General features: G+C 43.3%; 1 protein-coding gene across 2 annotated transcripts; it reads left to right on the forward strand.

Annotated features, from left to right (window-relative positions):
• The first annotated feature begins 1413 nt into the window (after window positions 1–1413).
• On the forward strand, window positions 1414–7584 carry proza (protein Z, vitamin K-dependent plasma glycoprotein a). Of its 2 annotated transcripts, none has more exons than XM_015945616.3 (9): window positions 1414–1575; window positions 2376–2530; window positions 3208–3356; window positions 3452–3476; window positions 3556–3669; window positions 3747–3881; window positions 5390–5505; window positions 5579–5696; window positions 6704–7584. In XM_015945616.3, exons 2-9 carry the CDS (start codon window positions 2452–2454, stop codon window positions 7237–7239), a joined length of 1272 nt encoding a protein of 423 aa, XP_015801102.3. In that variant the 5' UTR covers window positions 1414–1575; window positions 2376–2451; the 3' UTR covers window positions 7240–7584. The 2 variants fall into 2 exon arrangements, with proteins under 2 accessions (XP_015801102.3, XP_015801103.3); XM_015945617.3 differs by having other exon boundaries at window positions 1437–1575; window positions 2400–2530.
• Window positions 7585–12493: the final 4909 nt, after the last annotated feature.

Here is a 12493-nt window from a genome sequence, read left to right on the forward strand (position 1 = left end):
AGCGAAAATCTAAATAACATGTTAGCTGAACTTCCAAAGTGATTTCCTAATTCTATATGATAAATGCTGTACCCTCATTGAAAGCTGTACTTCAGGGGTGTCAAATATTCGGCCCGCGGGCCGGATCCGGCCCGCAAGCGGGTTAAATCCGGCCCGCGGGATGGTTGTGTAAACTTTATTTTCATACTTTACAATGTAGAGTGAAAATAAACTTATCTTTGTGAGCAAGTTTCCTCTGTAACGAGTATAAATAAAACAAAGCTGCGCTCAAGGCTCACACAAGAACTTGAATCACATCCTGAAGTTGGCCGCCACTCAGGATGTGAGTTCTGATACTGATGTGCTGGTGAAAGCTAAAAGATGTAAAGTAAAATGAGTCAAATATACTTTGCCATGTGATCAGTAAGCTCTTAGAATCACTAAGGAATGTTTTTTTATTTTTTTCAAATTTTCAAGTACACTTCAGGTGTCGTACTTGTACTACACTGTCCTCAGGCTCCAGCCTTGTTTTATATTGATTGTATTAAAACAAAGAAAACAATCTGAAGTTTTTATTTTTTTTTATTTACCGGTCCGGCCCACTTGGGACTAGATTTCCCTCAATGTGGCCCCTGAGCTAAAATGAGTTTGACACCCCTGCTGTACTTGTTCTTCATGTTCTTTTGTCTCTTGTTGTTCTCTTTTACTGGATACTTACAAATGTTATAACTGCTCCTTTTGAATTTAAGTTTTGAACTTAACATTGTCAAGGTGCCATGTTTGTTTGTAAATTTAATAAAGTAAAAAAAAAATAGTTCGCCTGGGTGTCGTCACTCGATCCCAGCCTTACAGCCCCACCCTCAGCTCCTCCTCTCTTCCCTTTTATGGAATTGTCTGGGCTGGACGGAACCTGTGACACGGTCAAAATGGCGGTGATGGCCACCTCCCATTATAGACAAAAAACGTTATTGGAGCCTATGGAATCGTTTTGTCCAGTATGTACAGTCTATGGAGGAAACCAGAATGGCTGGAGAAAACCCACACTCAAAGCAGGCTGTGGCTGAGATTCGAACCTGCAACCTTCTTGCTGTGTGAAAGCAGTGAATGAAAATACTTTATTACTCCTACAGTGGGAAAAATTCACAAATTGCTTTATTGATTATTGAGTTTTTTATAGATTCATGAAGGCTCATTGTGTTAAAGTACAGAAAGTTACCTTTGGTCCATCTGCAGTAGAATGTGGGGGCATTCCAGTGGACTCATAATTTGAGTTAGACATACCACAAAAATAAATAATCTATCATCCATACTTACATTCGACAAGTGATTTTAATTTTAACAATTTAATAGAAAATGTGATTTATGACACCAGATAGTTTAGATTTTTGGGGGGCTCTTGCGTACACTCTGTGTAACAGCGCCCTCTGCCGGACGGGAGTGGTCTGCACACCCACCGTGAACCGTAAACACCGCTGTTCGGATGTGAACCAGAAGCTGCCGCTTCACCGATACGGACCTATCAGTCCGGGACGTTTTTGCTTGTTTCAGCCGGGAGACGGAGCGACCCGGGCCGGTATCTCGACTCTGTCGCGTGCGGTAGGTACCGAGCATCTCTCTGCTTGTTCGTGACGTTCTGACGCATTTCGGCCTGCTGTAGTGTGGCTGGCGCTGGAAACAAATGGATGCTGTTTGTTGACTCTAGCAGCTCGCAGAGGCGAGATGTGTGTCTAAAGAGGAATGTGTGCTGCAGATTTATGTCAACGACACAAGACAAGCTTTAATGTTTGTTTGCTCCATAAGTAATAATAAAGCTTGGCAGAGATGATTGTATAAACTTCGTCTTCGTCTTCCTCCGCTTATCCGGGTCGCGGGGGCAGCATCATACAATCATACAAATTAAAGAGGGCGTGGTCACATCTAGGACAAGATTCAGCAAAACAAGCCACTTCATTTCCTATAACATGAAAGTATTGCTTACTTTTACAAAACCTCCAGCTGAGCTCAGCACCTCGATCAGAGAAAACACGGACCAGTAGAACTAAATCATTTCCATTGACAATATGAAGTAGGCTAAAAGATCTCAAAAAGCAACACATCCTGTTTGGCTCCTTAGAAATTCAAGAGCAGCATTGTAAGCACTGCAGACGCCCTTGGTTACAAACTGGTTGAAGCATCCTTGCTGTGACAACAGAACTCTCCCACTGCCTCTCATTTCTGGCTCATGAACTCTGACCTCACGTTTAGAAGTCAGTTACTTTAATCAAAAAGGTTGCTTGCGATGAATCTGGTTTAAGATCACTGCCAGCACAACTCTCAACAAGTGCATCTTTAAATTAAATGCACGTATAATCACATTGTCTTATTGTCATACTCATTGTGTTTTCTTCATTATACAGGGATATTGCTTGTTGTGATTTTAGGAGAATACGTTGATCCCTGCAGTGCAGACACTTCCATCACTTCAGTGTCACCATGAACTCCTCAGTCACCTTCGCTGCTCTTCTGACTCTGCTTGCTGGGGCAACGATGGCCAGTCAAACTCCTGAGGCAGGTGAGGAGGCCAGACTGGATGCAGGTGGTACAGTAAAGGCTCTGCAGGTGTCTAGGGTCATGTTTTGTATTCCAGTTTTCAGATTAGGAATTAAGTTGACGTGGATCACATTTATGGATGAAATATTTTGGCCAGTGAGAAGTGTGTCTCTGATTGAGCTTCACGTCCTACAGGATGGATGAGCTCGTGGTTAGTCCAAGCCTAGCCAAATCAAGTTGCTGCCTTCTTAAAACACCTTCAGTCTTCCCAAATTTTATAATAGTTCACAATATTATCTGAAAAGTCTCCCATAAATGTTTCATTACACAGTTATTTATGTGGGATTCTGTGAATACAAGTATGAATAAGGTCAACAGATGTAAAATATCTGGTACAACAGGGGTCAAGCCCAACTGGAGCAGACTCAGGATACATAGTCAGATTAAATGCCCTAATTGCTCTCCAACTGCATGAGCTTGTATGGAACTGTTGTATAAGATGGTTTATTTGAGCCACTACAGAAATAAACCAGGTAAAAATCAAGATTTTAATTAGTTTTACAGTTTCAACATTAAAGTAAAACCTTCAAGCTTAAGTAAAATCTCGTTGTTCCTAAAAGCAACTGCAACAGTTCCACTGAATTATTATTTTGCATGTTTATAATTCTGAGATTCCTGAGATGGTAACTGTACTCTCAGTGTTCCTGGATAAGCAGCAGGCTTCCTCGCTGATCTCCCGACAGAAGAGGAACGTCGGAACGCCGTCCTCCACTCTGGAGCAGGCTTGCATGGAGAAAGTGTGCACTTATGATGAGGCCAGGAAGTATTTCCAGGACTCCTACCGCACAGTGAGCTAGAATTCCTTTCTTCTCCTGTTTAATCATTTACAGATAAAACCACCGTGCAGCTGCAGATACTCACTTATATGTGTTTTCTCTTCTAGGACATCTTCTGGTCAGTCTACATCGGTGAGTTCTGCATGAAAAACAAACCTTTGCTGCACAGAAATGAGCGTTACTCTACATCATGGACTTGTTCTCTTTTTAGATGGAGATCAGTGTGCAGAGAACCCCTGTAAGAATGGAGCCATGTGTTCAGACAGCGTTGGAGGCTATGACTGCGTCTGCAAAACGGGCTTCACCGGAGTCCACTGTGAAGAAGGTTGAAGGAAACTGCATGTTTACTTCGTATTTCTGTCCACACTCTGCTACTTCTCTTCTCTCTGCTTTGTGATGCAGACCGGACTCTTTGCTCTCTGGAAAAGGACAAGGGCTGCTCTCAGTTCTGCAAACCGGGCTACACGTCCTACGAGTGTTCCTGTGCTCGTGGATGGAAGCTCAGCCGTACGAACAAGGACAAGTGTGAACCTGCAGGTCTGTGAGCCATGTTGCCTTTGCAAAAACCACCACTGAACAGCATCTATTTTTTATTTTTTGCAGTTTTTTAGACATAATTTGTGTTTTGCTTTCTAAATCTGTCAACTTGCAGATAAGCCATACATGTACAGTAGGGTCCATGATTGCTCCTTTAACCCAGTTTTGCAGAAGGCCTTAGGGTGTCTATTTCATATCAGCTTTTTGGTTTCCTTGACCGTGTTTCACTCTTCATCCAAAAAGTTTTTCAATTCAATAAAAGAATGCAGCGTATTAAGATTTTAAACTTGATTGACGTCTCCAGTGATCTAAGCTACTAATTTACAAATCGCACTTTTCTCAATGGCCAACACATTCTCACACTCCAAGCAGCTAAAACTGACGAAAGCCGACCAAGCGTTTGTTTCCGACGCGTTGGGAGCCTGCTGTGCCAGAGCGTCGCTTTCCGACACCCGCAGTAAAACAGACATTTCACCGACATTTAACCTCTAACCTCTAGCGGTTTAACCTTCCCCTCACCCCCATCCTAACCTTAACCCAGTTTCTTGTTCCAATATTCCCGTTAACTGTTTGAGAGAAACAATACAACTAGAAACAAAGCTTTGCACACACAAGTGGGTTAAGGTTAGGATGGGGGTGAGGGGAATGTTAAGTAGCAAGAGGGCAAAGGTCACAATTCGGTAAAATCTCTGTTTTACCGCGGGAGTCGGAAAGGGACGCTCTGGCACAGTGCGTCGCCTCCCGACACGCTGGTAGCCCCAGCGCGTTGGAAACAAACACTTGGTCACCCTTTGTCAGTTTTAGCCGGTTCAGGTGTGAGAATGTGTTTCTATGACAGACCGTCTTTGTTTCAGCCAATCACGTATCAGACTTAATAAAAAAAAGCAAACTTTGAATAAACAACCATTCTGAACAGCTGCACCCCTAAAATACCACTTTTAACTATTGTAAGACTAAGTTTTAACATCAACATTTGGTTAAATATCTTTTTCATTAAGAGCTGCAGTGTTGTCTTGCAGCAAGTAGGTCCCGGGTTTGCATGTTTTACCGGTGCATGTGTGGGTTCTCTATGGATACTCCGGCTTCCTCCCACAGTCCAAAAATATGACTGTTGGGCTATTGTCCTTAGGTGTGTGTGTGTGTGTGTGTGTGTGTGTGTGTGTGTGTGTGTGTGGTTGTTTATCCTTTGTTTCTCTGCGTTGCCCTGCGATGAACTGCCAACCTGTCCAGGGTGCACCCTGCCTGCACCAGCCCCCCACAACTCTGCAAGCCTAAGCGGGTATAGATAACAGATCTTGACCCATAAGCCTGTTGAGGTGATATGTAGTGGTGGGTTAGAAAACACAAGAAATACGTAATTTAACAAGTAAATCTTGGGCTTTTGGACCAAATACTACTTTATTTCTAGATGCTTGAGTTGGATTTTCCTCATTCATTTGTAATTACCTCTGTATACCAAAAGCTGACATCTGTGGGTGAAAGTAAACCTGCTTGTCTCTCCTCACCAGTCTCCATGCCCTGTGGTCGGGTGAGAAGTCTGAGCCAGTGGGCGAGCAGACAGGCTAGCAACGCTGGCAACAACTTCCAAGGACTTACTTGTACTTCCACAGAGTGTCCTTGGCAGGTAGGAACACACACACACTACACACTCCTTTAGGTGTGTTTGTGTTCTTGCATTTTCTTCATCATGCTTCCAGGCTCTGCTGAAGAGCTCAGAGTCTGCCGGTTTCTGTAGCGGAGTCATCCTAAAGGAGAACCTGGTTCTGACCTCGGCTCAGTGCGCTAACAGATACAGCTCATTCCAGGTGGCTGTTGGTGAGTCAACAAAACACACGATTATACTTTAGTTTGAAACACAGTTGCTACTGATAATATCTATAAATGCAACCTTTCCAGAGACAGCAGTCCCGGCCTGCTTTACAGAGCTGGTTACCAACTCTTAGCAGCATTACAGTTTTTCTCAATTGATTACACACATTTCCTGAAAGCATGCCTCATATTCTCAGAACTAGGCAATACTACTACTATACTCATTGAATACTGAATGTATTGATATGCAGTACTGCCATTTTCTAGTGAGAGAAGATTTCTTACCTATTCTCATTTCGGAAGGTCCGGATGATGGATGCTACAGTGTACCTGCTCAAATTTAACTGTACTCTTTGCCCAACCTCAGACCATGGTTGACCACATGATCAACCAAAGTGGCTCAGATCTCATCAGAGATTACGGTCCTTGGTCTTCCTCGTCCTCGTCCTCCTCTTCTTACTCTCACTCCTCTGGCTCTGCCTCTGTTTCCAATGTTGGCATCCATTGCTCCAAAACAGAAGAGCTCACCTGTTGCCCTTTTATGCTAAAGCTCTGATTGCTAATTGTAAAACTGTGTGCCCTTGTGATGAGTCAGTGTGCATTGAATGTATGCAGAGTGTATTTGAATAGCTGTGTGTTCCTTGTGAAAACAAGATATTTTCTGCATGAAAATTGTGCCAACAGCAGAGAATTGTGTGTAGTGTTTTGAGAAAAGTGTGTTTTAGATTCGCAATTTGAGTGCAAAGCAGGAATTGTGCTTGTAGTTTAGCAGAATTGGTTAAGGGGGTTGGTGAATTGGTTACATGTTGTGGTCATTGTGTCTCAAGTACCAGAAAATGTGTGTAAACAATTGAAAAAAAAATGTAAAACAGAAATCCAGGTTGTTGTTTTTCCGACAGCACCATCTAGAGGCTGACAAATGTATCGCACCTTAAGCTGTTCTCACCTCCGGCACTACTGGAGGAACTAAAGTCATCTGCTCTCTAATGCCATACTCACCTGCTCTTATTCAGGCAAACGCAGCACCAACAGAGAAGATGGTGAGCAGGTGCTGTATGTAAAAATAGTCCATGTCCACCCTCGTTATGTGGAAGGCCGTCCTGAAAACAACCTGGCTGTCATCGAGCTCCGCGACCGCATGACCTTTAAGAACACAGTCGTCGCTGCCTGTCTACCTGAAAGAGACTTTGCAGAGAGCATCCTGATGTCGGGAGAGCTCCCAGCTGTGATCACCGGCTGGGCGAGGCCAGAGCAGAGCTCCAGTTTCCAGGGCCAGCTCACTCTTAACCACCTGGAGTACCGACAGCTGCCTCAGTGTGTGGAGACGTACCCCACGCTGATGACCAACAAAATGGGCTGCACCGCTCCACGGGCCAACGCTGACTGCAGCATGAGCTCTGGCAGCCCACTGCTCACCCTGTACAGGGAGGTGTTCTTCCTCACCGGGGTGGTGACCCAGCCGGAGGGGGCTGTCTGCAGCGAGGGCTACATCTTCCAAAAAGTGTCGCGCCACCTCAGCTGGCTGCAGACTCTCATGGGGTCTCGTTAGACAGGGAAGCCACTCGGAGGCTTAGATTTAAGATAATGCAGGTAAATCAATACAGAAAGTAGGAATCTGATGTACAGTTTATTATTTTCTGCTCAAATCTGTCATTAATTCCTCAGTCTGTGCACTTCCTTATTTATCCACCAGGTGGCTCTGTGTTGCCATCAATAATAAAGCTCTTATAATGTGTGTGTACCATTCAGACAAACCCTATAAATTATTCAGCATGTGTGTGTGTGATGTAAACATACCTTCTACCTTTCAAGTGGTGTTTTACCATCTGTACTAGTCGATGTGCACCTTCAGCGACTCCCAGTTATCATGAATGTAATAAACCATTAAACCACAGAGTGTGTGCTGTCATTATTTAAGACTCACGCAAAGAAACACAAACCAGCTTCATCCACGTCAGACTTGCACATAAATGAGCAAGCAGCTAGTAAAAACATCAATATTAATAAAAAATTAAGCATCTGATTTATGGAGAATTGAAGAAAATTACAGATCAATAAATTCATGTCTCCAATAGTCGTGCTGTAGAGTCTAAACACCTCTGAGGTTGTGTCTAAATCATAGCACGAGTCAGCTCGAAAGTTAGGTTTCTAGTTGAGTGAGTGATAGAAATACGGTCCTGGCTCTTTTGTCTGCCACCCGCCAGAAGCTATGAGGCAGAGGCCTTGTTCATTTGGATTATCCTGCTCCAGTCAGCCTGACTTATTGATTGTTTATTTGACTGGGGAGTTTGTGTAGGGCAGAATCTACGACTCGATTCCGGCTCAAAAATGTCAGGAGTCCCAACTGAGTTGTGTTCACGGCGCCGTCTGTGGGACTGAAGCTGAGGACAGGTTGTCAATTAGTTCTGCTGCCCTGGAAGTGTAGATTTTATTTTCTCTAATTTAATTTGACCATCCACCAGAAGCTACAATGTAGCTTAAATAATAGAGCGGCGATCAAAGTAGAGCAGAATCATGTATTCACAGGAGGGTAAACATTCAAGCCTGCAGCATTTAAAGCATTCCTTAAAGTAACACTAAATAGCTTTTTAAACTTTAAGCTAGAGCATGATCTCAGTGATTGCTGGGTTAGAAATGTGACCTGTTTCATTTCATATTTGACACCACGCTGCAGCTCTCTGCCGGCCAGACACTGCACTTAACAGTTTTGTGGCAGGGGTAGGTGTTCTTGGGGGTGCACTTATACATGCATTACAGCTGTTAGCTTTTTCAGTTTGCTGATTGTGAATAAAAAGCACAAGAAGAAGAAAAAGAAGAACTTTGTTGACATCATGGCGGGGCGTGGAAGTAAAAGTAAGAGAGTAATGCTAACAGCTGTAATGCATGTATAAGAACCCCCCAGAACACCTACCCTCTCCCCAAAGCTGTTAGATGCAGTAGACAGATGCTGTGAAAACCTGACTAACTCTGAAGTGCCTTTTTTTCCCTCCACCTGAACCAATCCTCATGTTACCCTCTTATCTCTATTAAGGTAGCGCGACTCAGGGTTGCAAATGACCTCAGTCACCAATTCTTGTCATGTGTCTTGCCCATGTATGTCTGATCTCTGAATTGTGTGTACTGAAACTCTTAATTTCCCTCTGGGATTAATAAAGTATTGATTGATTGATTGATTGATTGATTGATTGATTGATCCGGTTGGTAGAGAGATGCAGAGTGGTGTCAGAAACAGTGACTGTAGGAAAAGTCAAGCATGAAAGCGGTTATGTTTCTAACCCAACAATCACTGAGATCAATGTTAAAGCTCTAGCTTAAAGTTAAAAAAACTATTTAGAATTACTTTAAATGAGTGAGATCAGGTCATATTTTATCCTCGTACTAAATCTAGCATTTGCCATAAAATGATGTTGATGCAGAAAAATGTGTTTTGTAGGTTTTTAGTTGACGACAAACACGTTTTGAATGTGTTCCAAGACTTGTTGAATTTGTATTGTTACTAAAATTTGAAGATGATTTTTTTTCAGAGACTGACGATGCTGCATTCCTCCTGAGAAATTGTGCTGAATCTTTCAAAATTCAAACGTTTTGACAAAATATTTTTGCATCTGCTAGTATCCTGGGGGGAGACATTTATTTCCAGTCCACCCCATCACCTTCATAGCAGATTGTACCATAACAGTGAACACTTGAGGAAGTACAACTGAGAAACAGTCAGCGTTAAAGGTTCATTTTATAATTAGCTGAGAAAGGTGGGTCATCCATAATAATGGCTTCTCTCTTTGCCCCACAGCAGACAATATTAGCTTTCCCTCCCTGTCACATACCACTGTGTTGTCTGGCAACATTTTCCCACGGACACTCACCCTCAGCAGCCTTCTCACAGCCCTGTCGATGAACAAGGCCAGGACCATGTCAGGCAGGCAGAGAAAAGAAGAAACAGAAGAATGGGTAGGAGAGACCAATGCACATCACAAAACAAAAAAAGCTGGCCTGCCACTTTCTGCTGGGAGCTTGAAAAGAAAACCTCAGGAAAGCTGGGGCCCACGTTGGCTGTTGCCATGGTACTCACCAAGGAGATGGCTCCTTGCTCCCAAAAATGGCCGTGCTTCTTTCCTGGGCCGTCCAGGAGAGATTCATTAGAGTGTAGCTCCTTCCTTCCAGAGAATGGTTCTGCTCCCTCGGTATGCTTTTTCCATGTTTATGATCAAGCTCTCAGAGAAAACACATGCTGAGCATGAAGTGGTCCCACCCACAATTCATCCACCCTGAACCGCTGCCTTCAGCTGGTTGTACACAAATCCCAAGCAGACCCTGCACAGGCTTCTCTGAGCTGAGCCTAAAATTTGAGCAAGAGTAGAGACGATGATGGGAATGCTGAGAGAGGGGAAAGGGAGCTGAGTGAGATGCTAGACAAACTGAGAAAGTGCTGAGATACAGTGACAGATGAAAAGCAGCCTGACAGCTTGGAGGAGAGAAACCTGCTATTTGTGATGTTTGTCACAGAAAAACCAGTCGTGTCTTTGTTAACCCAGATGTATGAACCTTTAGTATGTTGGATATGACTGAAATGGCCTTGGTGGGAGGGATGAAGGTGCAGTGAGAAGCAAAGATTCTTAAAAATTCTGCAAGGTGTCTAATTTACTTTTAAATGTGAGTGGTGTGTGTCCACATCTGGCCAGTGTCCTACTATATCAGTAATCTTTAATTCTCCTCTAAAACTCAACAATAGTGTCATGCTGTGACCTCAAATCCATGCTGCTCTGCTTGTGTGTGCACGTGCATGCTATGCATAACACTTCTATGTGGGGGGGACTTTAGGAAGGATTATCTGTCTGTGTGATGTCTGATTTCCCACATGGGTTTCAGTAATGTGTCTGATTGTTTGAGGTGAATGTGCTGCTACCTGTGAAAACATGCCTCTGATTGTGCCGAATAATCTTCTTGTTAGGATCCATGTCCCCAAACTGTTCGGTCCCCATGAACATGAGGCTCTCAGGCTGCCCCCCCCCCCCATTGCAACTCTCCCAACGCCAGACAGAACAGCTTCTACTTCACTGGGTAATTGCTCAGAAGGGTGAGGGTAACACAAGATCTCGAGAGTTTACAGCTTCGGCTGGAGGAAGTGGCAGACAGAGACAAGCTGCAGGACTGTCTAAATCCTGAACCTTTGTATGCAAAAGGATGGCATCGGTTCTCCATAGGGCCATCAAAAAAATCTGCTCACCTTCTTCGATCCATCTGTGTGGTCACATATGAAAATGTTTAAAGTTAAAATGTTCTCATGATGTTCCACGCTACACGCAAAAGTCAACAAACCAACAGCTTGTTTCGTTCATACATTTTTAATGCTCATCTTTACTGTTCTGGATCAAATATGAAGAGACAGAGAAGTTATGGAAGTCTCTGCTGACAGTAATTGTGGACAATTTGTGGTGTTCCTATCATGTGCCTTACACATTTTTACATAAATCTGGGATTTTAAAGGGACTCTGGAGGCTCACGAGCAGCTCTGGGAGGTTGTTTTTAGCTCCAGTTGGAGTTAAGTTTGTCTGCACACCAAATATTCCAACATGTGAATGTTTAACAGCCATACTGGATGCTTTTCATATTTCTGAGTGTAGCATGTTAGCATGCTAATATATGCTAATTAGCACCATTGTCACTTCTAGGCCCAATACTCGCACAATGGAAGCAGCACTTTTTAAAACAACTTTCAAACAGACACTTGACACAAATTACATTCACCGCTGTCCACAATAAATCTTAGTCTAAAACATTAAGAGCCTGAATAAATATCATTAACAGTCTTAAAATGAACTTCTTTTGTTTGAAAATACATATTTTCAGAAAAGGCACTTGAGCCATTGCTCCGCCTTCTTCTCAAAATTCCCACGCAGCAATGGATTGTGGGTAAAGCCCTTCACCCAAGTCCGCATCGACTTGTGCGAAGTGCTTGAGGATCGGGACACCCCATGCACTCTTGTGGAGGTGCGAGGATTGGGATCGGGCTCTAGTGGCATGTGTAGCATGTGGAAGCCAAACGTCTCTTGATCTAAATTTAATGAAATATTTGAAGTGTGGAGCCTAAATCCAGGGACTAAAGTTGTGTGTTTTTTTTAATTATGTGAAATAATAGGAAAAGTCTTAATTACAGAAAAAACGGTCAGAAATCCAAAGCATTTCACAATTTGGAGGAACAGAACTTTTTACCGTAAAGAGAGACTGACTAACAGAAGAGGAAAAACAAATATGTACACAAAACCAGCCTGATGAGGCACAGGTCTACAGAGACGGTTCCAAAGCCGGAGCATCTGGAGAAGTAGAACAAGAGGAAACAAAGACTTCCTAAATAAAACAGGATCTATGAATAACAGCACAAAACAGAACAACCCTTGAAACAATACGTTGATTCATAAGACCAAAGAATAATATAAACCAAAAGAGACCCATGCAGGAGAGAAACCCTCATATCCCTCTGAAGCTCCTCCAGAGAGGAATAATTATCTCTAGTTGCTCCCTAAAAGACATGTCTGGAAACCCCTTTAGGGAGGAGACCTGGAAGCATCCTAGTCCGATGTCTGAACCAGCTGACAACGTTCAGTGTGGAGGAGCAGCAGCTCTACTCTGAGCTCCTCAAGAATGAGTGAGTTTCTCCAATTATCTCTGGCTGAGCTCATCCACCATGCAGAGGAAGGTCCTTTTAGCCACTTGTGTCAGAGTTTGGTTCTTTCAGTCATGCGTCACAGTTGGATTAACACAGAATGAATAGAACATTGTTTTGTTAAAGGCGTGGTTTGCTTGTT

Source organism: Nothobranchius furzeri, chromosome 12 (assembly GCF_043380555.1).
Source record: "Nothobranchius furzeri strain GRZ-AD chromosome 12, NfurGRZ-RIMD1, whole genome shotgun sequence".
NCBI classification, from domain to species: Eukaryota; Metazoa; Chordata; class Actinopteri; order Cyprinodontiformes; family Nothobranchiidae; genus Nothobranchius; species Nothobranchius furzeri.